General features: G+C 64.5%; 3 protein-coding genes across 3 annotated transcripts; all 3 read right to left on the reverse strand.

The window, feature by feature from the left end:
• Window positions 1–379: 379 nt before the first annotated feature.
• Window positions 380–10,720, reverse strand: SV2A (synaptic vesicle glycoprotein 2A). The gene is made up of 12 exons (XM_058423768.1): window positions 10,297–10,720; window positions 7,552–8,276; window positions 6,665–6,845; window positions 6,398–6,549; window positions 6,184–6,317; window positions 5,779–5,868; window positions 5,471–5,581; window positions 4,476–4,699; window positions 4,240–4,373; window positions 2,320–2,523; window positions 1,932–2,091; window positions 380–607 (listed from the first exon to the last, which is right to left on the reverse strand). The coding sequence occupies exons 2-12, from the start codon at window positions 8,129–8,131 to the stop codon at window positions 424–426; spliced, it is 2,154 nt and encodes a 717-aa protein (XP_058279751.1). The 5' UTR covers window positions 8,132–8,276; window positions 10,297–10,720; the 3' UTR covers window positions 380–423.
• Window positions 10,721–12,883: 2,163 nt separating this feature from the next.
• Window positions 12,884–16,983, reverse strand: SF3B4 (splicing factor 3b subunit 4). The gene is made up of 6 exons (XM_040088096.2): window positions 16,904–16,983; window positions 16,207–16,335; window positions 15,353–15,895; window positions 15,011–15,205; window positions 14,087–14,257; window positions 12,884–13,333 (listed from the first exon to the last, which is right to left on the reverse strand). The coding sequence occupies exons 1-6, from the start codon at window positions 16,935–16,937 to the stop codon at window positions 13,149–13,151; spliced, it is 1,257 nt and encodes a 418-aa protein (XP_039944030.1). The 5' UTR covers window positions 16,938–16,983; the 3' UTR covers window positions 12,884–13,148.
• Window positions 16,984–17,286: 303 nt separating this feature from the next.
• MTMR11 (myotubularin related protein 11) lies at window positions 17,287–22,001 on the reverse strand. The gene is made up of 15 exons (XM_040087970.1): window positions 21,953–22,001; window positions 21,720–21,875; window positions 21,331–21,609; window positions 21,101–21,243; window positions 20,753–20,997; window positions 20,563–20,650; window positions 20,390–20,478; window positions 20,196–20,317; window positions 20,035–20,098; window positions 19,697–19,767; window positions 19,437–19,612; window positions 18,844–19,014; window positions 18,468–18,659; window positions 17,945–18,193; window positions 17,287–17,615 (listed from the first exon to the last, which is right to left on the reverse strand). Exons 1-15 carry the CDS (start codon window positions 21,999–22,001, stop codon window positions 17,517–17,519), a joined length of 2,193 nt encoding a protein of 730 aa, XP_039943904.1. The 3' UTR covers window positions 17,287–17,516.
• Between the last annotated feature and the right edge of the window lie 1,401 nt (window positions 22,002–23,402).

Raw genomic sequence — 23,402 nt, forward strand, 5'->3', positions numbered from 1 at the left:
GATAAGGGGGTTCAGAGGGCTTGGGTCACACCCCCCCCCTCGATGCCAGGGCCCCCCAAAATCCGGTCCCACAGCCCCCAGGAATGAGCAGCAACTCACATGGAGGGAGGAGGGGGGGGGCGACACCAAGAAAAGAAATCGGGGGGCGAGCTAAGGGGGGGGTTCAGGGATGAATTTTGGGGACCGGGGAGGGGTTTGAGGCCTCGGAGAGGTTTTGGGGGTACAGAGGAAGGCCTGGAAGGGGAAAGGAGAGGGTTCCAAGTGCAAATGAAAAAGATCCCAAATGCTCCAAGAAGACGTTTCACAGTGTCTAACGCGACTAATCCCGGGGGGGGGGGCACGGGGAGGGAGGGGCGGGAGAACGCTGGATTTTTGGGGAGGGGTTTGGGGGGGGTCGGGTCCCTCTCCCCCAGCACCCCCCGATCACTGCAGGACCTGCCCCCGTGTCTCGGGCAGTTTGAGGGCCAGCGAGCTGCCGAGGGCCAGCGCGGCCGAGGCGAAGAGGATGGGCACGGCCTTGGTGATGCCCACGAAGGACGTGAAGATGCTGATGCCCAGCACGGCCGCCAACTTGCACAGGGCGTTCAGGAACCCGAACGCCGTCGTCCTGGGGAGGGCGGAGAGGGTTGGGTACCCCCAAAAAGGGAGGGGGTGGGCACCCGGCAAAGGGGCTGGTGGTGCCCCCCGAAACGGGCGGCTGGAGGCGCGGAATGGGCGAAATGGGGACTGGGGACCTTTAAATGGGCATCCGGCTGCCCGAAATGAGCACCCCGGCAGGCAGGGCTGGCAGGGGAGCGGGCACCCAGCAGCTGGTGACCCACAGCTGGCACCCGGCACCCCCAGGACCTGCAGGCAGCGGGTGGTGCCTCAGGCCTGGCGGGCAGCGTCCGGAATTTCCCACCCGGGAGTCCACAGGCGTCACCCAGAACACAAACTGTCCCAGCTGGCACCCAAAATATCGCTGCTGGCACCCAAAACCTCCCCCTGGCACCCAAAACCTCCCACCCAGTGCCCAAAACCTCCCACCCAGTGCCCAAAACCTCTCACCTGATCCCCAAAACCTCCCCCTGGTACCCAAAATATCGCTCCCGGCACCCAAAACCTTCCACATGGAGCCCAAAATATTGCTCCTGGCACCCAAAGTATTGATCCCGGCACCCAAAACCTTCCACCTGGCACCCGAATATTGCTCCTGACTCCCAAAACCTCCCCCTGGTACCCAAAGTATTGCTCCCAGCACCCAAAACCTTCCACATGACACCCAAAATGTTGCTCCTGGGACCCAAAAACCTCCCACCTGACACCCAAAAACCTCCACACCCCTGGCTCCCAGCCCCTAAATCCTCCCAACCTCCACACCTGGCACCCAAAATACTGCTCCTGGCACCCAAAAACCTCCAACCCTGGCACCCAAAATACTGCTCCTGGCACCCAAACTCTCCCACCTGGCACCCAAAACCTCCCACCCAGCGCCCAAAACCTCCCACCTGACCCCCAAAATATTGCTCCTGGCACCCAAAACCTCCCACGACACCCAAAACCTCCCCCTGGCACCCAAAATATTGCCCTTAGCACCCAAAACCTCCCACCTGGCACCCAAAAACCTCCACAACCCTGGCACCCAGCCCCTAAATCCTCCCACCCGGCACCCAAAATCTCTACACCTGGCACCCAAAATATTGCTCCTGGCACCCAAAACCTCCCAACTGACACCCAAAATATCGCTTCTGGCACCCAAAACCTCCCACCTGGCACCCAAAACCTCCCACCCAGCGCCCAAAACCTCCCACCTGACCCCCAAAATATTGCTCCTGGCACCCAAAATATTGCCCTTAGCACCCAAAACCTCCCACCCGGCACCCCAAAACCTCCCACCCGGCACCCCAAAACCTCCCACCCTGCACCCCAAACCCCCCGTTGCCGGCGCCCACCTCTTGTCCGAGGGGTACAGCTCCACGGTGAGCACGTCGAGCGCGTTCCAGGAGGCGATGCTGACCCCCCCGAAGAGGCAGAGCAGCGCGATCATGGCCGACTCGCTGTTCCCGAAGGACAGGAAGAAGCAGCTGACGCAGGACATGACGCTGGAGCCGGCTGCGGGGGACACACGGGCGCGTCAGAGCGCGGGGAAACCGAGGCAGGAGCTGCGACAGTCCCGAAAAGGGAGAAGGGGAGGGACGGGGAAGTCCCCAAGAGATGGAGGTGATCGGGAAGGTCCCCAAAAAGTGATGGTGGTGGAGTAACCCAGCAAAAGGACAAGAAGATCAAAATCCTGACCCCTCCAGGACCCCCCCAAACCCAACCACCCCGCCCGTGGCCCACCCAGCATGCGCAGGCGGCCGATCTTGTCCATGAGCAGGGCCGAGACGATGTTCCCGGGGAGCACGGCCAGGGTGCCCAGGAAGCTGACAAAGTAGATCATGTAGGCGTTGTTGTCGTCGCTGAAGTCCAGCTGGCAGCCCTCCTTGTTGTGCAGGAACGTGCTGTTCACCACCCGGCTGTTGATGAACTTGTACTCGAAGAGATCTGCGGCGGGGTGGGAGAGCGGGCGGTGGGCTCAGCGCGGCCCCCGACCTGGCCTCCAGCGCCCCGGGGGGGTCAGTGACAGCTCCACCGACCCCTTGGGGACCACCCTGGTGGGTCGGTCACACCTCCACCACCATCGTAGGTCAACCACAGCTCCACCACCACGGTGGGTCAGTCACACCTGCACCAACCCCTTGGGGACCACTTTGGTGGGTCAGTCACACCTGCACCACTTTGGTGGGTCAATCACAGCTCCATCACCATGGTGGGTCAATCAACACCTCCACCACCCTCTTGGAGACCACCCTGGTGGGTCAGTCACACCTGCACCAACCCCTTGGGGACCACTTTGGTGGGTCAATCACACCTCCACCACTTTGGTGGGTCAATCACAGCTCCATCACCATGGTGGGTCAATCAACACCTCCACCACCCTCTTGGAGACCACCATGGTGGGTCAGTCACACCTGCACCAACCCCTTGGGGACCACTTTGGTGGGTCAATCACACCTCCACCACCATGGTAGGTCAATCACAGCTCCACCACCACGGTGGGTCAGTGACACCTCCACCACCCCCTTGGGGACCACCCCTGGTGGGTCAATCACACTTTCCTCCATGGTGGGTCAGTCACACCTCCACCACCTTCTTGGGGACCACTTTGGTGGGTCAATCACAGCTCCACCATCATGGTGGGTAAATCACACCTCCTCCATGGTGGGTCAATCAGAGCTCCACCACCCTCTAGGAGACCACCCTGGTGGGTCACACTACCTCTACCACCCCAATTCCATCATGCCGCTGTCGGGACTTTCCTGACCCTCCTCCAACCTGGTGGCTTCACCTCCCTCTCCAACAAAACCTTGGGGGCCACCCTGGTGGGTCACCCCCTCCGTCCGTCTGTCCCTCCATCCATCCCTCCCTCCATCCATCCCTCCACCCCTCCATCCATCCATCCGTCCATCCCTCCATCCATCCCTCCATCCATCCATCCATCCCTCCATCCCTCCATCCCTCCATCCCTCCATCCATCCATCCATCCCTCCATCCATCCATCCCTCCCTCCATCCGTCCATCCGTCCATCCCTCCCTCCATCCATCCATCCATCCGTCCATCCGTCCATCCCTCCACCCCTCCATCCATCCATCCATCCCTCCCTCCATCCATCCCTCCACCCCTCCATCCATCCATCCGTCCATCCCTCCATCCATCCCTCCATCCATCCCTCCATCCCTCCATCCCTCCATCCCTCCATCCCTCCATCCATCCATCCCTCCCTCCATCCGTCCATCCGTCCATCCCTCCCTCCATCCATCCATCCGTCCATCCGTCCATCCCTCCACCCCTCCATCCATCCATCCGTCCATCCCTCCACCCCTCCATCCATCCATCCATCCCTCCCTCCATCCATCCATCCATCCCTCCATCCGTCCATCCCTCCCTCCATCCATCCCTCCCTCCATCCATCCCTCCCTCCATCCATCCATCCATCCATCCATCCCTCCCTCCATCCATCCGTCCATCCATCCATCCATCCCTCCATCCATCCATCCCTCCCTCCATCCGTCCATCCGTCCATCCATCCCTCCATCCATCCATCCATCCATCCATCCGTCAATCCCTCCATCATCCATCCCTCCATCCATCCATCCATCCATCCATCCGTCCACCCCTCCACCCCTCCATCCATCCCACGGGGATCCCACCATCCCCACCCGTGTTGTAGAAGACGGTGGAGATGAAGGTGCAGTTCTTGAAGAAGGTGTTGCTGGAAGTGATGTCCTCGAAGTAACACTCCTCGAAGAGCGAGTCCTCGAACGTCACCGACTTCATCTTCAGCCCGATGAACCTGAGCCGGGGGGGGAGAGGGAGGGAGACCCCAGATGCCCCCCAAATCTGCCCTGGGCAGCGCCGGGCTGAGCGACGCCGGGCTCGGCCTCCCCTCACTCACTTGTCGTTGAAATACTCCCCGCCACGGTGCACTTGGTTCTCCAGGGTGAAGTTGAAGGTGAAGTGCCGAACCTTCTCGCGGGTGAAGAGCTTGGTGCGCGACGCGTACTCGATGCTCTGCAGGTGCTTGATCATGTCCGGGAACCACACGGTGAGCCCGTAGTAGCTGCGGAGACGGCGGTGAGCGGGAGCCAGGCGCGCGGCGCTCCCGGGGCTGCGCCAGGGCTCCCGGCCCGGAGCTCCCGATGCCGGCCTGTGCTATCCCAGCGGCACCAATCCCAGTGCTATCCCAGTGACATCCCAGTGACATCCCAGTGACATCCCAGTGCTATCCCAGTGACATCTCAGTGACATCCCAGTGCTATCCCAGTGACATCAGTTCCTAGTGATATCCCAGTGATATCTCAGCGATATCCCAGTGGCACCAGTTCCCAGTGATATCCCAGTGCTATCCCAGTGCTATCCCAGTGCTATCCCAGTGCTATCCCAGTGCTATCCCAGTGACATCCCAGTGACATCCCAGTGACATCCCAGTGCTATCCCAGTGGCATCAGTTCCTAGTGACATCCCAGTGACATCTCAGTGACATCCCAGTGATATCCCAGTGGCACCAGTTCCCAATGATATCCCAGTTCCATCTCATTGCGCCCCATCCCATCCATCCCGTCCCATCCCATCCCATCCCATCCCATCCCATCCCATCCCATCCCATCCCATCCCATGCCCATCCCATTCCCATCCACGATCCCCCATCCAGCTCCCGCCCTGCAGCACCTGAAGGACACTGGTTTTTGAACCACACGCCATCATCATCCAGCGTCCACCCGCCGTTACTCCGGCAACGAAGCACTGCTGGAAGTTGCTCCAGATGCGGAGGGACGGGGAGGTTTCGGGACTGGTGGACAAGGGCGTGGGATGGGTCGACCAGGACATGGGAGGGTGACAGTGAGTGGCACACGGGGGGCGCGGGGACCCCCTGGGCAGCTCCAGCCTCACCTGCTGGGACAGGTTGAGGCATCGCACCAGCCAGCGCCGGTACCACGTCCCGGTGTCCGACTGGATCTCGATGAGCTCGTCCTCCCGCTTGATGGTCTTGATGTGTGTCACCTGCGGGCGGGACAGTCTGGGGACACTGGGAAGCGCCGGGGCCTCACCTTGTGCCTCGGTTTCCCCAGCTGTTACAGCAGCGCTGCGTCCCCTGGTGCTTTTCCGGGAGCTGGCGATTCCCACCCTGCTCCTGGAGGACACCCCACCCTCGCTTGGGGTGCTGGGGACCCCAGGGCTCTGGGCGGGGGGGTCCTTACCGAGAAGACCCTCTCGGGGTGGCCCTTGGCCCTCATGTTGGTGTCGTGGACCTGCTTCAGCACCATCCAGGCCTCGTCGTGCTTCCCGTTCTGTGAGGGCAGGGACAGGTCACCCTGGGACACCCCGACCACCCCATCAGCGGGGGTCCCTTCCTGGGTCCCACCACCCGCCCAGGGACCCCTCCACCACCTTCCTCACCTCCTCAGGGTCCCCCCACCCCTCTGGGGGTCCCTGGCTGGGTCACACCCCATTCACCTGGGGGTCCCTGCCCGGTTCCACCCCTCCCCAGCCCCACCTGGGGCTCCCCCATCCACCCCCGGGGGTCCCTGCCTGGGTTTCCCCCATCTCCTCCCCTACCTGGGGGTCCCTCCCTGCCACACCCCGGGTTCCCCCCGGACCCCCACCTCAAGGTAGAAGCGGGGGCTCTCGGGCATGGTGGTGAGCGCCCCGATGGCGAAGACCGAGGGGAAGGCGCAGACGAGCACGAAGACCCTCCAGCTGTGGAACTGGTACGCGGAGCCCATCTGGAAGCTCCAGCCTGGACGGGGACAGGACACGGTGGTGGTGGGGCCGAGCCCCGGCGCGCCCCCCGCGCTCCGCCGGCCCCGGGGCTCCTACCGTAGTGCGGGATGATGGCCCAGGCCATGGCCGAAGCGTAGATGCCCCCGATCATCCAGAACATGCAGAGCCAGCTCAGGTGCTCCCCGCGCTTCTCCTGCGCCAGGAACTCCGAGAAGTAGGAGAAGACGATGGGGATGGAGCCGCCGATGCTGGGGACGGAGGGGAGGGAGTTGGCATCGCCCCCTCCGCCCCGCTGAGCGCGGCAGGGGGGGGATCAGCCCCCTGCTCCGGGGGTCCCTCGGCGGCTGGGGCACCCCCCCTTACCCCACGCCCGAGAGCAGGCGGCAGAAGAGGAAGGTGCCGTAGCCCTGGACGAAGGAGGAGAAGAAAGCGAAGACGCTGTTGACGGAGAGGGAGATGAGGAGGCACTGCCTTCGGCCCAGCCGGTCGGCCAGCCCGCCCCACACGAACGCGCCCACCATCATGCCCAGGTAGACGATGAGTCCTGGGGAAGGGGGACACACAGCGAGCTCAGTCCCGGGGCGCCCGGGGACCTGCAGCCCGAGTCACCTGCGGGAGGGAGAGCATCCTCGGCACTGGGGGGGGACCTGCTCCTCGAGGTGCTGGAGGGAGGGGACAGAATCCCACCTGAACGGGTGGTGGGGGGTGTCCCCCTGCTCTGCTGTGGGGCACGAGGAGGGGGCAGATGTGCCCCCAGGACCCCTACACCCTGTCCCAAGGTCTCAGGGATGGGGGGCACCGGGACCCCCTGGGATTTGGAGGGGCGTCAGGCTCTGGCAGCCATCACAGAGGAAGGGGAAGCAATTGAACAAAGCCCCCCAGACCTGATTAGCATCCACTAATCACCCCCTGGTGCGGCACCGGGAGGAGGTTGGTGGGAGCTCTATGCCCAGGGGGTCCTGCGTCCCTCCTTGGCCCCACATCCCTTCCTTCACCCCATACCTCAGGGCCTCCCAGTTCTTCCCCTGTTCCTCCACATGTGTGACCCCCTACACCTCCCTGAGCCCCCCACGTCCTTCTCCACCCCCACGTGTCCTCGTGTCCCCCTACATCCCACACGTCGCCTCTCTGCGTCCCCACATCCCCCTCCACGTCACCCTGGCCCTCCTGTCCTCCCCTATCCCGTGACTTTTCGCCGCCCGCCACCCCCACATCCCGAACCCCGGGCCCCCCGCGCTCCTCGTCCTCACCCAGCATGCCCTTGTTGGAGTCGGAGAGGCACATGTCCTTCTCGGCGCTGGGCAGGACGAAGCCCACCACGAAGACCTCGACGCCGTCGGCCATGAGGGCCAAGCCCAGGACAAAGTAGAGGGTCCACTGGAACCGGCCGTGGCCACATTCCTGCAGGATGAGCTCGTACTGCTGCGCCAGCTCCTCCCTGTCCTTCCTCCGCTGCCCCTCGCCGTCGTCGAAAGCGCCGGCGGCCGCCGCGACCCCCAGGCGCTCGCCGCCTTTCAGCGACTCCTGCCGCGGGATCCCTTGGTACTCGCCCTCGTAGATTTCGTCCTCCTCGTCGTGGCCCTCGGTGGCGTCGCTGGACACCCCCTCCTCCTCGTTGGCCCCCTCGCCGCCCCGGTAGTAGCCGTCCTGGGGCGCGTAGTCTTCGTCGTCCTCCTCCTCCTCGAAGCGGGAGTAGGAGCGCCGGGTGTACTCGTCCTGCACTCGGTCCATGCCCCGGCTCACCTTCTTGGCCGCGTGTTTCTTCACCTCCTTGGCGATGTCCTTGGCGCCGCGGATGAAGGCGGTCCGGTCTCGGAACGACTCGTCCATGGCGCCGGCGGGGTGGGACTGGGGGGTCGAGGGGGTGTCTCTGCTTCGGGGGCTGCGCCCTCAGGCCCGGAGCGCGGGGAGAGGGGTGACGGAGCTACCCATCCGTGGAACGGGGCGTGGGAGGACCCCGGATGCCGGCCCGGACCTGGGAAGTCCGGACACAAGCGGGGCTGAGGTTGGGTGGTGGCGGCCCCGCGGTTCCGCCTCGCAGTTTTTCTCCGTCTCGGGTGGGGACGGGAGGGTTTGGGAGGGTTTGGGGACCGCCACACCCCGGTGAAGCGGCCGGTGTCACCACGGGGCGCAGTGGGGACAGGCTGGGGCGACACTGGCTCCATGCCAGCCTCGCTTCCCCTCACTTGGGGGGGCTCCAGCTCCCACAGTTCTCTGGGACCCCCCCAAACTCCCCGCATCCATCCCTTCTGCATTCATCCCAAAAGACAGGAGGAGCTGGGGCGCACAACAGGGGCACGGCTGACACCCTGAGCGTCCCCAGCCCGTCCCCCCAGGGCTGCGAGCCACCCCAAAAACCAAGGCCATCAGCGAGCCTGGACTGAAGCCCCCCCCCCCATTTCTTTGGGCACCACAGGGAGGATGAGGGGATCACCCTCTGAGAGGCACGGATGTCCCCAAACCCTCCCAGCACCGCCAGTGCCCCGGGCGGGCGCCTCGAGGTCTGGCAGAGCCCCTCGGGTGACAGCGACCCGCCTGTGCCAGGCCACGCTGGCTGCGGGAGCTCCCGGGCGGGATTTACCGTGGGAGACCGGCAGATTCTGACCCAGCCGGGTGCTGGGGGTACCACGACCCCCCTGGGGGTACCACGACCCCCCTGGGGGTGGCATCTCCTTGTCCCCACCCCAGCGTCCCCGCAGCCAGCGCAGAGCCCGGCTCAGCTCGTGACGGCGATGGACGCGCAGCCCCCCAAGCCCGATTCTGCCTCTCCACCCTCGGGGGCCGTCGCGGCCCCCTCCAAACGCTATTTTTATCACTGGCCGGGCGGGAAGGGGCTGCGGGCACAGGGAGGCGGCCGGCGACGCGTCCCCCCCTGCCCAGGGCGCGCAGGGGACGACGCCAAATTTATCCCCCTGCAGCGAGGGGGGCTGCGGCGCAGCAGGGACCCCCCGTTCCCGAGCAGAGCCGGGCAGGCGGTTTTACGGGATAAAATGGCAAAATCCCGGCTGGAGGGAGACCCCAGTCCCCTCCCCGGGCATCCCGCGGGCCTGCGAGGCTGCGATCCGTGGCCAAGGTCATTTTGCTCCGGCCAGGCTCGCAGTTCCCCTTTGGAGGCTCCCAAATGTGGGGCCGGCGTTGCACAAGCGGTGTGAGGGGCCGGGAGAAGGGATGGGGCAGCAGGGAGAGGCTGGGTGCGCCGTGAGGAAGAGGATGGGCTGGGGAGCAAGGTCACCGCCTGGCTGGTACGAGCCGGGGAGCCTCGAGCGGCCGAGCTGACGCCAGGAGCCAGAGCTGGATGAGATCAGGGGTCAAGAGAGGCGGAAACCCCACAGACCACAGCCCCCGAAATGCAGGAGCCGGGGAGATCCCCAAAAACGCCCGTCTTGGGGCCGGACACGCTGCTGGCCCTGCGGCCCCCGTGGTGGCGTTGGACAGCTCCGGACAAGGTTATGGGATCCGGATCCGTCTCCTCCCGCCGCGCATCCGAGCGCAGCCGAGCATCGACGCAAGCCCAAAAAAACCTCCGGGATTCCCACGCCGGGGGTCTGCATCCCACCCCTCCCTCCCCGCAGCCCCCAGCCTCCCTGCGGAACGCCAGGAACATGGCGACAAGGGGGAAGAATTGGGAATCGCACGTGTCCAAGGTCACCCCTCAACACCCCCTCCACTGCCACCCCTACCCCAAAAACCCCCCCGGTTCCCTCCTCCCGTCCCTGCGGCGAATTCCCGATCCCCTCCGGCTGCTCTGCGGCCGCACAGGACGGCGCGGGAGGGAGGGGGGGATATGACAGGAGCCCCCCGAAAAGCGCACATCCAAAGGCAGAGCCGGGCTCCGGAGAATTTTTTTTTTTTGTCCCCAGGACAAAATGGCCACAGCGAGTGGGAAGGGGAAGCCGAACCCCGAATCCATCAGCGGCTCCAAGGGCGCCGATTAAAACCGCGGGGAGCGGGGGGGGGTTGTGGGGTGTAAATCCGTTTTTTTTTCTCCCCCTTACCTGGCTCAGCCCTCGCTCCAGCTCCAGCTCCTTCCCGGAGCCGGCGAGGTGGGGATTCTCCGGCGAGGAAGGATGCTGGGGAAGGGATAAACGGGAAGAAGATGCTCCGGGCAGCGACGCGTCGCGACAGCAGCTCCCGAGTACCGAGCGGCGCTACCGCCGCAGCCTCCGCCGCGCACACGGAGCGCTGGGAGAATCCATCGGCGCAGCCCCGGGAAGGGAGGGATCAACCACGGCACGCTGCCAACCGGGGGGGCTCGGCCGGGGAGGGGGGTTCGCCCCAGCTGGGGGGGCGCGATGGATCTCCCGGGATGCGCAAGAGGAGCTCCCGCGGGATCGGGGTTCCCGAGATGGAGCTGCCGGGATGGAGCCGCTCCGGAGGCTGCGGGTGGCGGGGAGAGGCTGGGATGGGGGGGCAGGAGCCGGCGGAACCCCCCCTCGGATCGCTCGGTGAAGCTCAGCCCGGCCCCCCACCCCCGCCGCCGCCCCCCGCCCCCGTCACGGCTGAGTCACGGCCTCCGCGGGGTTGGATTGGGAATTTTTTTTTGGGATCAAATCGTCGCTGCCTGGGCTGGCCGGACTCGGCCCCTAGGCTATAACACGACAAAAAAGCCTCCGATTATTTTTATTATATATATTTTTTGGGGGGGGGTGTGTCACGACTGGAGATGCACATCGCAAAATGGGATGTCCAAACCCGACCCCCATTTCCCAGGGAAACTGGGAGCTGCAGCTCTCCAGCCCCAAATCCCCGTGGCTGTGGGGTGCTGGGTGCTCCTGGGCCCGGAGTGGGGGGCAGCAGGGAGCTGGGGGGTGCAAGAAATTCCCTGAGCCCCCTTCGCTGGCATTCTGATGTTCCCAGAGCCCCTTCATCCTGCGCCCCAACATTCCCAGAGCCCCCAAACGTTCCTGAACACCCTTCCTCCTGCATCCCCTGCAGGGAGCTGAGCCAGCTTCCAGGGTGTCGACCCCAAAGCCTCCCAATCTGTCAGGATCCCTCAAGATCAGCACTTGACTGGAAAACGGGGATGGGGACCAGTGGTGCCAGCACGGGGAAGGATTTAGAAACCCAGGAGCCGAGAAGCAATTGTGACATTTATTGTTGGAAAAAAAATTAAAAATAAATAAACTGAAAGGGAGATGAAACTGCAGGACAAGGAGGAGAATCCGTGAGGAATGGGCAGCACCAGGGTCCAGGCTGTGATCACGAACTCGGTGAGCCCCAGCCCTGGGGCGGGAGGATGGAGCTAATTCCAGCCCCAGGGCAGGAGGATGGAGCGAATTCCAGCCCCGGGGCAGGAGGATGGAGCGAATTCCAGCCCCGGGGCAGGAGGATGGAGCTAATTCCAGCCCCAGGGCAGGAGGATGAAGAGAGTTCCAGCCCCAGGGCAGGAGGATGAAGCTAATTCCAGCCCCAGGGCAGGAGGATGGAGCGAATTCCAGCCCCAGGGCAGGAGGATGGAGCTAATTCCAGCCCCAGGGCAGGAGGATGGAGCTAATTCCAGCCCCAGGGCAGGAGGATGGAGCTAATTCCAGCCCCGGGGCAGGAGGATGGAGCGAATTCCAGCCCCAGGGCAGGAGGATGGAGCTAATTCCAGCCCCAGGACAGGAGGATGGAGCTAATTCCAGCCCCAGGACAGGAGGATGGAGCTAATCCCAGCCCCGGGGCAGGGGGATGGAGCTAATTCCAGCCCCAGGGCAGGAGGATGGAGCTAATTCCAGCTCCAGGGCAGGAGGATGGAGCTAATTCCAGCCCCAGGGCAGGAGGATGAAGAGAGTTCCAGCCCCAGGACAGGAGGATGGAGCTAATTCCAGCCCCAGGGCAGGGGGATGGAGCCAGTTCTGAGTGCCACATCCTCGGGCACTCGGTGACTCATGTGCCACTGTCACGGGCCCTGGGGGATTTTTTGTGGATCATCAGAGGGAATTATCGGGCTTGGCAGCAGGACAGAGAACGGCTCCTCCTGTCCGAGGGCGCCTAAAACACAGCGAGGGGAATGGGATAAAAGCAGGGGGATGATGGGATAAAGTCTGGGGGGGGGAACGGGATAAAATGGGCTGAAAAGGGAGAAAATCAGGGCTGACGCTGGACTACAATCAGAGGGAAGGTAGGATATAACTGGGAATGACAGGATAGCACCAGGGATGATGGGATAAAATTGGGGGTGACAGCAGACGACTCCAGGGGAGAAGGGGATGATGGCTGTGTCCGTGAAGGGAGATTGGCTGCCCCGGGTGGATCCTGGTGGCAGAGAAATGCCACCCTGGGGCTCGCTGGATCCAGACAGGAACCACCCAGTTCTTTGGATACTGGAGATCTCTTTAAGCCCCTTGGCTCTCAGCACCACGGGGAACCCCCAATTCCCACACCACACATCCCACCCTACACCTACATCCACTCGCTCCAGCGGCACACGTGGGATTCTCCCCACATTTCTGGACGTGAAGGATCAGCAGGGGGGGTTCCAACCTCGTCCCTCCCTTCCTTAGCCCATCCAGACTCCAGGATTTCCCACCTGGATGGAAGCAGGGAAGAGATCTCGGCTGGCAACAAACGGGCAGAGCCTCACCCCCAATCCGGGGACAATTTTGGTTCCCAAATCCTTTTATTCGCCGGCGGGCGGCCACTGCCTTCCATACAAAACCAACAAACCCGGTAAAAAGAAGCTCGGAAAAGCTTCCAGGGGTAGAGGAACGGGAGGAGGTGCGGAGAAGGAGGGAAATCAACATTATAAAAAGAAAAACAGGGAGAAAAAACCAGGGAGGCGAAGGGGAACGGCCCCCATCCCCTAGCAGGAACAGGAATGTTGACACGAGGGGCTGCGGATGGGGAGCAGAGAGCCCCCCACCTCTCAGGGCAGGGGTCCCCTCAGGGGCCCGCGGGGGGGGACTCCAGGGGGTCTCTGGGCTGGCCGAGGGGGCAGCGGGACCCTCTGGTAGCCGTAGGGAGGGGGCCGGGGGGGCCCGTTGTAGCCGTGGGGCGGCATCAGCGGCGGGGGCCCGCGGAGCCCGTGGTGCGGCAGCGGCCCAGGGTGACCTGTGAGGGACAGGGGGGGTCAGCACCAGGACCAGGGGGAAAGGACAGAGCCCCCCAAGCCCCCCTGAAAAAACACAGACCACTGGTCCCATTTCATCTCCCAAATTTCCCTGGAGGTGCCTATGAAACCCACACAGGGATAGGACAGAGCCCCCCAAGCCCCCTGAAAAAACACAGACCACTGGTCCCATTTCACCTCCCAAATTTCCCTGGAGGTGCCCATGAAACCCACACAGGGATAGGACAGAGCCCCCCAAGCCCCCCTGGAAGAACACGGACCACTGGTTCCATTTTACCTCCCAAATCTCCCTGGAGGTGCCCACCACACCCACGCAAGGAAAGGACAGAGCCCCCCAAGCCCCCTGAAAAAACACAGACCACTGGTCCCATTTTACCTCCCAAATTTCCCTGGAGGTGCCCATGAAACCCACACAGGATAGGACAGAGCCCCTCAAGCCCAGAGCCCCCCAAGGCCCCCTGAAAGAACACAGACCACTGGTCCCATCTTCCCTCCCAAATTCCCCTGGTGCCCCCAACTTGGCCAACACTCCCTCTGTGTGTGGGGGGGTCCCAAAACCAGGAATTTCTCCCGACACCCCCCCGTGGGGTGTGGGGAATGTTTTATCCCGTGTTTACCCCGTGTCACAACGAGGAAACCCCAGGAACACCCCACAGCCGGAGGAGCGCCAGCTCTTGCTCCACTGCGCATCCCCTCAATCGCAGCCCCCCCAGCCCAGGACAGACCCCACTCACCCATGGGAGAGCCGAAATGCGGCCCCCGAGGGGGCAGCCCCATGGGGGGCGGCCCGGGGTGCGGCATTCCCGGGGGGGGCCGGGGGGGCGGCTGCCCTCCGGAGCCCGGCGGTCCCGGGTGGTGCTGCCCCATCCCGGGCGGTCCGTGGTGCACCTGCATCGGCGGCATTCCTGGCGGGACGCGACGGAGTCAGGGACAAAGCGGCGGCTCCCCGGGGTTCCAGCAAAAGGGGAGCTGCTGCTGCCGGAAAGGGGCTCAGAGGGGAGGGAACACGGAGTTTTTCGGCAAGAGGAAAAGGGATTGGACGCAAGCGTGATGGGAGACAGAGCGTGTGCAGCCCTGGGATGGTGAGGAATTCCCACCCCTGAAGCTCCCAGAGTGACCTAAAGCTCAAGGCTGCCCCGTTGGTCCACCCAAATTTCCTTTTTCCCATTTTTTCCCATTAAAAAAAAAGGATTCTTTCCTCCCCAGCCTCATTTTCCCTGGCCAGGTGTAATTGGCTCCGCTCAGGCCCTGCCAGCATCTGTTCCTGCCGTGGCCAGAGCAGGATCACACAAAGCTCCCTAATTAGGGAGGCGCTGGAGCCGCAGGATCAAACAAATCCCAGAGAATCGTTGAACTGCGCATTTCACAAAAACCTGAGCTCTCGAACCCAGGAGCTGAGATGCAGACTCAGCTCCTTGCCAGGGCCAAAACGTGGGGAATGGGGGGAAAAACTGGTTTTGTTAAACTACTAAATGCCAAAATTACCTCCTGCCTTCCTGTGAGTCTTCCTCCCACACCTTCCCACACCCAATGCCTCTCCCTGCTCTGGTGCCTCCCAGACATCAATAACTTCCTGAACCCCCCGAAAAATCCTTCAGGAATTTCAACCCCCACCCCGTGTCCAGGAAAACGAGGATCCCCCCCCTCAGGCCCCGTACCTGGGTGGTGCATCCCTCCCGGCGGGAAGGGGTGAGGATGAGGAGGGTGTCCCCCGGCGGGGGCAGCTCCCGAGGGGGGTCCCGGCGCTCCGGCTCCCGGTGGCATCGGTGGTGGCGGCATGGCCGGGGGCATCCCCGGGGGCAGCGCTCCGGGCGGCGGCACCGGTGGCGGGAACGAGCCGGGGGGAGGCAGGCCTGGAAAACAGCGAGGATGTGAAGCAGGAGAGGTGGGAGGAGGAAAAAACCCGAAACCGGCAGGAAAAAAAACCCAACAAAACTTGGGAAAAGAGGGTGTAACAACCGGGATAACACCTCAAGCACCAGCCTGGACGTAGCACCCACCTGGCGGGGTGACGCCAGGCCCCAGCGCGGTGACCACGGGCGCGGGCACGGACGGGGGCGGAGGGGCGTCGGCGAAGAGCTGGTGGGGCCGGTCGGCCTGGGAGAGGGGGTTCTGAGCCGCCAGCAGCCGCTCGGCCGCCGAGCCGTGCCGCTCGCCCTTGGAGTCCTTCTTGAAGGCGTAGGACACGGTGATGGGGCGGTTGCACAGGTACTGCCCGTTCATGGCCTCGATGGCCGCGTCCGACGCGTCGAAGCTGGCGAAGTTGATGAAGGCGTAGCCCTTGGAGTTGCCCGTGTCGGGGTCCCGCATGATCTTGGGGGTCTGCAGGATGACGCCGAAGGCGCTGAAGGTGTCGTAGAGCAGCTTCTCGTCGATCTCGGGGTCCAGGTTGCCGATGAAGATGTTGGCGCCCACGTCCAGGTTCTTGTTGTGGGCCGAGGCCTTGTTCACCCGGATGGGTTTCCCGTAGAGCTTGATCATGTTCATGATCTTGATGGCGTAGTCGGCGTCCTCCTCGCTCAGGAACTCCACGAAGCCGTAGCCTGGGGGATCCCGAAGGGGCTCAGGGGAAGGGTAAGACACCTCCAAGGGGGATCCCCAAAAGGACTTCAGGGCAGAACGAGACCTCCCCCACACCACCCCACTCGATTTAAAACTCCAGCTCATTGAAAACCTCCTTTAATTACAGACTGAACCCCCCTTGACTTCATTTAAACACCACCCAATACTTGATTCGGTCCCCACTTAATTCAAACCCTGGGGGCTCGACACCTCCTGAGGGACAGAGGATTGATCCCCCTCTTCCATGCCCCAATCCCACCCCCAGCTCGTTGGGATTTTGGGGGTCCCTCACCCTGGTGCTGGCCCGTGACCCGGTCCTTGGGCATGTGCGTGTTGACCACCGGCCCGGCCTGCAGGAAGAGCTCCCAGAGCAGGGGCTCGCTGACCTTCTCGTCCAGGCCCCCCACGTAAACCGTGGCATCTGTGAGCAATCGAGGTCAGAGCCCGGGGATAACGGGGGATAACGGGGCTGGCATCACTCAAATCAATCAAAGCCCCCCACTCCCGTTAGCCCTTAAATCCAGGAGGCGACCCCACAGCCCCCCTTTATCCTTCGGCAAACCAGACCCCACCACGGCCCCTGCGCCCCACTCCGCGTCCGCAGGGAGCCCAAAATCCCCTCCCAGGATACACCAAGGACTTCTCCATCCTCCCTCAGAATCCATCCCAGCACCCCCCGATGCCCCTGGCGTACCCGCAGGACCTCCGCGTCGTCCCCCTCAGTGCCCACAGCGTTCCCCCGGGGCTCTCCCCGTCCCCGGTGTCCCACATCCCCCCGGCCGTTCCCACCCCGTCCCCTGTGTCCCACACCTCCCCCGGCCGTTCCCACCCCGTCCCCGGTGTCCCACATCCCTCTCGGCCGTTCCCACCCCGTCCCCGGTGTCCCACATCCCTCCCGGCCGTTCCCACCCCGTCCCCGGTGTCCCACATCCCTCCCGGCCGTTCCCACCCCGTCCCCGGTGTCCCACATCCCTCCCGGCCATTCCCACCCTGGTTCCTCTCTGAAATCGGCCCCGCCGCCATCTTGTCCCGCTCCCTCCCCGCGCGCGCAGCGCACGCACGCAAGCACGCGCGAGTGACGTCAGCGCGCAAGCGCGCGGAGGGGCGGGAAAGCGGCGTCACGCGGCGAAGGCGCGGCCGCCATCTTGAGTGCGGGCGGGCGGCGCTGCCCCTTCTGTCGCGACACGGCCCTCGCGACACACGGCCCTGGCGACAGTGCCAGCAGTGCCCTCAGTGCCCTCTGACCCCAGCGCCGAAGGTCTGGGCTCCCCGCAGCGTCCCCCCCCCATTCTTCCATGCCCACTGCCATGCCCGTTCCAGTCCCGCGGCATCTCCCCCGATTCCCCCGTCCCTGAGCCCCTCGAGCCTCATGGAAGCAGCACGAATTTAATGGAAAACCGTGACCCCGTCCAGCATCGGGGACACCTCGGGAGCCCCAAGCACCCAGAGGTAGTCGGGAGCAGCCGCAGGGAGCAGTGGGAAGCACCGGGTTGTTGCAGAGTCCCCAAATCCGAGCGATCCCGGCGGAACCCCGGAGCTGGGCTGGGGCCAGGTGCCCTCAGTGGGGTCTCAGTGGGGTCTCAGTGGGGTCTCAGTGGGGTCTCAGTGGGGTCTCCGCGTGTTCCAGGCGTGCAGCCGGTCCTGGAGCAGCTCCAGCTCCTCAGCCAGCCCGGACAGGGATGGGGGCAAGCGCCCACGCTGCTGAGGGAGGATGTCCGGCACGGGATGGGGACACAGGACAGGGACGGGAACACAGGGACGGGAAGATGGATAGGGCAGAGTGTTCATCGTAGGACAGGGACACGAGGATGGTAACGCGGGCCACGATGTCCAGCACAGGACGGGGACACGGACAGGGTAGGATGGACAGACCCCGTGTCCGTCTGTCCATCCATCCATCCCCCCTGCTGCACACACAGCTGGATGGACACGAGTCGTGTCCACCCTCACCCCCAGCCCCCCCAAACCGGGACCCCCCCCCCCCCAAAACCAAACCCCAGCCTTCCCCCGTGCCTCAGTTTCCCCAGTACCTGTTCCTGGGGCAGCCCCCTGAGGTAGCAGCGGTGCCAGAGGCGGATGCAGGGCGCGGCGGTGCAGGGCAGCAGCAGCCCCGGGGGCGGGTGGCCGGTCCCCAAGAGCCCCCCTGGGGTCCCCGAGCTCGGGGACAGGCGGTGCGGGGGGCGCAGGGGGGGTCGGTTCCACCAGGGCAGGGAGTGGGGGCACAAGGAGCCCTTAGCCAGCGTCAGCACCGGCCTGGGACCCCCTGACAGGTCTGCAGGCTGGGAAAGGGGCAAAACAGGGGATTTAGGGAAAACGGAGAGAATTCCAGCCGGGCTGAGGGATGAGAGGGTGGGGATTAGGGGGAAAACAAAAAGGGGAGAAATCCGTTGGGAAGGGAAAACTGGGGAGGGAAATAGGAATAAAAGAGGGCTGGAAAGAGGAAATGGAGAGGGGGAACAAGAGGGATAAAGGGGGAAAAAAAAAAAAGGGGGGGGAACCAGAAGGACAAACGGGAGGTGCAGAGGAAAGGTGCAGCACAGTCAGGCTCCTCACCGTGCCTGGAGCCAGGGGCTGAGCAGGGCCCGGGGGTCCCGCGGGGTTCCGGAATTGCTGCTGCTGCTGCCGGGTGTAGCGCCGGCCCCAGGCCCACACCGGGGGAAAGGCGCAGGCGCCGGGGCCCCTCCTGCGCCCCACAGGGTCCTGCCAGCCCCCCACGGGCCGGTAGGTCTGGCTGGGGAGCTGGGACTGCGAGGGGAAGAGTTGGGAAGTCAGTTCCCCCCTCCTCCTCCCATTTGGGATGGGGAAACTGAGGCACGGAGTGGGGGGGGAGGAAAAGAAGGGGAGATCTGGGGGTGCCCATCCCCAGAAACAGAGTGAGGAGAAGAAAGGGGAGAGTTTGGGGGCGCAGCGCTGTGCCCCTGCCCCTCACCGTGCTGCTGTGGCGCCGCTGGCGCTGGCAGCTGAAGCGGAAAGTGCTGAAGTAGGGGCTGAAGCTGCTGTCGTGCAGCGCCAGGAGAAAAGCCTCGGTGAAGCCAAAATCTGCCGGGAACTGCCACAGGAGCTGCCACGTGCAGTCCAGGAACAGCAGGAACACGGGGGCCTGGGGGGCAGGATATGGGATGGGGGGGCCTCACCTCCTCTCGGGGGTGTCCCCACTGCTGTCACCCCAATAGGACAGCAATGGGGGTGTCACCTCCTCTCTGGGGTGTCCCCACTCCTGTCACCCCAATAGGACAGCAGTGGGGGTGTCACCTCCTCTCTGGGGTGTCCCCACTGCTGTCACCCCAGTAGGACAGCAGTGGGGGTCTCAGGGTCTCACCTCCTCTCAGGGGCTGTCCCCACTCCTGTCACCCCAGTAGGACAGCAGTGGGAGTCTCAGGGTCTCACCTCCTCTCTGGGGCTGTCCCCACTCCTGTCACCCCAGCAGGACAGCAGTGGGGGTCTCAGGGTCTCACCTCCTCTCGGGGGTGTCCCCACTCCTGTCACCCCAGTGGGACAGCAGTGGGGGTCTCAGGGTCTCACCTCCTCTCGGGGGCTGTCCCGGCGGAGCAGCCCCAGCCGGTGTGGGAAGGGGTGTCCTGCTGCCACCCACTCCCGCTGCACCAGGCTCTGGAAGCCAGGCAGGGAGCGGGCGTGGGGGTCCCCCAGGAGCTGCACCAGAGAGGCCAGCAGGCAGTTCAGGTCCCGGTCCGAGGGTTCTGGCGGGGTGAAGTGGTGAGGGGCGCGTCTCCCCTTTCCAGCCCCCTCCGTCTTTTTCCGTCTCCCATCCCGGTGTCTCTCACCTTGCAGGACCACGGAGCAGCGCTTCCCTGCCAGCAGCGACACCACCTCCACGGCTTTTCTCAGGCAGGTGCTGGGGAGGGGGGGCAAACCCGGGGGTTCAGGGCACCCCAAAAAGCCACAGTCGGGTGGTTCGTGTCCCCACCACAATGCCCTCATCACCCCACAGTGCCAGGTGGGCTTGGGAGGGGACATTCCACCATGGGGTTTGGGGTGAATTTCCTCCCTACACCCCAAAGGGCTGCCTTGCCCCCCTGAATTCCCCCTTACACCACAAAGATCCCCCTTGCCCCCCAAATTTTCCCCTACACCCCAAAGATCCCCCTTGCCCCCTGCTCACCGGACGTGTTCCAGCCAGCGCGTCCCCTCCAGGGCCGAGAGCCACTTCTCCTCTGCCACCGCACCTGCATCCCGTGGGATGGGGTTTGAGCGGAGGGGAGGTTCCAGCCCCCCCCCCAGGCAGGATTAGGGGGTCCCCAGGGTGCCCCCAGCGCCTCTCACCAGGCAGGCAGAGCGCCCGCAGCCTCAGGTGTGCCAGCTGGATGTCGGCGAGCGTGGGCAGCTCGGCCGCGTCGGCCAACACGCAGGGCCCGCGGCCCCCCAGCAGCAGCGTCTCCAGGCACCTGGGGGGGCACGGGGCAGGTGGGGCCAGGCCGGGGGGCACCCCCTCAGCCCCCCATTCCCTTGGGACCCACCTCACGTCTTCGCTGCCTGGCTCCGAGGCCGGCTGGAAGCCGGCGGCTCTCAGCAGGTCCCCCCCGCCCGGGTGGTGCCAGCACAGGCGCTGCAAAGAGAAACGGGGGGGGTGAAGCCCCCTCATCCCCCTCCCGGTGCCCCCCACCCCGCCAGGGCCCGCCCGGGCACTCACAGGCACCCGACGCTCCTGGAAGTGGGCGAAGGTTCGCTTGAGGTCGTGGTCCAGAAGGCCACTGGGCACCCAGAGGTACTGGGGGAGGCTGTGGGAAGGCGGGACACTCGGTGGGGTCCCCCCCAAGTGGCAGGGGTCGCTTCCAGTGGCTCAGGCGGCCTTGGGGGCCCCATGGGAGGGATGGACGTACCTGGGGGCCATGTCGAAGCGCTCATTGACGGCGCTCACCCTCCAGCCCGCTGCGCCGAGACGCTGCAGCTCCTTCTCCCAGTCCCACAGGCTCTCGAAGAGCAGCGTGGTGGACAAGCCTTCCTCCTCCTCCTCATCCTCCTCCTCCTCCTCCTCCTCTGGGGGCAGGACCCAGCCAGCGTGTCCCTGGGCAGTGTCCCCCAGCCACGCCGCGGCCTCCCGTGCCCGTGCGATGGCGTTGGCCACCTGCGAGGGCAGCCAGGGATGGGCTGTGAGCTCCCCAGGCTGTGCCGGGACTCGGGGGTGCCCCGGAGCGAGGGCGCACCACCTCCGCTGCTCCCCGGCTCACCCGGAACGCCTGCGGAGCCAGCCCGTCCTCGGGGAAGTAGAAGTGGAGCATGCGGAAATCCCGGCAGAAGACAGCGAGTTCCTCGGGGATGAACTTGAGGGTGGAGGCGGCTGTCAGCACCTTGGGCTTGGAGAAGCTGCTGGCTGGGCTCAGGGGGATGAGGCTGTCAGGGCCGGCGGAGGCCGGGACCTGCCCAGCTCATCCTCCGTGCCCCTGGCTGCGCCCATTACCTGCCACCAGTTTGTGGATGCAGGGCAGGGCCACCTCGTCCTCCGAGCGGAGGAGGCCACGGGAGCCGGCAGCCTGTGGGAGATTGGGGAGGGCTGGGAACTGCCCCAGAGTGTGCCCCGAGTCCCGGGAAGGGTGGTGGGGATGGATCTGGACCCAGCTGTCCCCTTGTCCCCCGCTACGTCCTGCAGTGAGGAGTTCCCGGGGTGAGCACGGCGCGTTCTGCCGCCAAGGAGCCGGGATGGAGCCGGGATGGGAGTCAGGGATGCGACGGGGTTGGGCTGAGCCGAGGGTCGGGATAGGGTGGGATGGGTTCGGGATGGGTTCGGGGTGCGGTTGGAGGCAGGGGTCCCCCCGGGCAGGCGACGCGGAGCCCCCGCGGCCCCGCTGCCGCTTATTCCCAGCGTTTGTTCCTGGCGTTCCCGTCGCACCTGGCCGGGCAGGAAGGCGAGGCGGCGGTCGGTGCAGAGCAGCGTCCCCGGGACGGAGCCGCCGCCGCTCCCGCGGCGCTGCCGGGCGCCCGCCGCCTCCTCAAGCACCCGCTCCCCTGCGGGGACCGACACTGGGTGCGGGGCTCCAAGGGCCCGGAGCCTCCCCGAGCCTCCCCGAGCCCCCCGGCCCTACCTGGGAGCCCGGGGAAGGTCGGGCGGCGGCCGCCCGGGGCCCCGCTCATGGCGCTGGGACTTTGGCCGGGCGGGCCCGGAGCGCCGGGGCCGGAGCGGCCCGGGAGAGAGCCCCGAGCGCCCGGCCCGGCTCCGGCATCCCGCCCTCCACTCCGGCATCCCGCCCTCCGCTGGCATCCCTGCCCCGGCACCCCGCCCCTCGGGGCCCGGGATTCCACTCATCCCGAGCCCTCGGATCCCGGCGTTCCGGGTCATCCCAGTGCCCGGTACCGGCGGTGCGAACGGGGGGGAGCCCGGCGCCGGGAGCTCCGCAGGCGGATGCGGGGGTGAGGGGGCGGCCGGAGGTCCCGCAGGAGTTCAGCGTTTGGGGCTGGGGTACAAACCCCCGTGAGGGACGGGCGGTTCTGGGGCCCCGCAAGCGCTGCCCAGTGCGGGAGAAGCCCCAAACCCCGCCAGGACGGGGAGCCCGGGGCCCCTCCCGGGCAGGAGAAGCTGCTCGGTGACTCACGGCTGAAACACGGAGCCTCCTCCCAGCCCAAGAGCGGCTCCCAAGCCAAGCGGGCCTCACTCCTGCCGAGCTCCCGGGGCAGCCCGGGGCCACCTGTGCCACCCCTCAGTGCCACCAGGCCGCCGGGAACCCCAAAACACAAAGCCCGAGGTGGCAGGATAAATCCTGACACGAACCAGGCATGTGGGAAACCCAACGGAACTCCAGTTCCAGCTCTGATTTTTAGGGTATTTTCCCCCCCCCCCGGATTTTTGGGGCAGCCCCAGCTTTGGAGGCTCGTGCACCCCGATTTTCCTCCTGCAGGAGAATCACCTAGCAGAGGTTCCCGGGGACTCAGAATGGCTTTTGGCTCTGGCACCTGGCAGGATGAGAGGAATTTTCCTGGAGGCTTTGAGCCTGGAGCTGCTCTAAGCCAGGACTGGGTCAGTCTGGAGCATGGCAGGAAGAAAAATCCTGGAAGAAAATCATCCAGCACAGACACGGACATGGAGTGTCCACTCAGAATGCCGGGAGGGAGGAAAAAACCAAAAACACTGGGAGTGGGGAGAGAAAATCCCAGTGACAGAAATCCTATGGGAAACTGCTCCCAGCATCCCCAAACCTCTTTTTCCTCTTTCCTTTAAAGCTTCAGCACCCATATGCTGGATTTTATCCCTAGTTTTGTCCCCAAACTCAGGTACCAAAGGGAGCAGCTCTCCGGGGTGGCCTTGGGATGATGCAGCTGGGGAAAAGGCTCCAAGGGCAGCGAGGATGGACAGAAACAGGGATGGAAGGGTTTTTGAGGGTGTTCTTAAAAAAAAAAAAAAAAAAAAAAAAAAGAAATAAAAACAAGAATTATTACAAAAATGTAATCACACAATAAATAATATAAATATTAAACCCTCCAAAAATAAATAATAAGTGATAACCCCAAAATCACAATCATTAGATGGAGAAGGGGGTG

This window comes from Hirundo rustica, chromosome 29 (genome assembly GCF_015227805.2).
Source record: "Hirundo rustica isolate bHirRus1 chromosome 29, bHirRus1.pri.v3, whole genome shotgun sequence".
In the NCBI taxonomy this organism is placed as follows: Eukaryota; Metazoa; Chordata; class Aves; order Passeriformes; family Hirundinidae; genus Hirundo; species Hirundo rustica.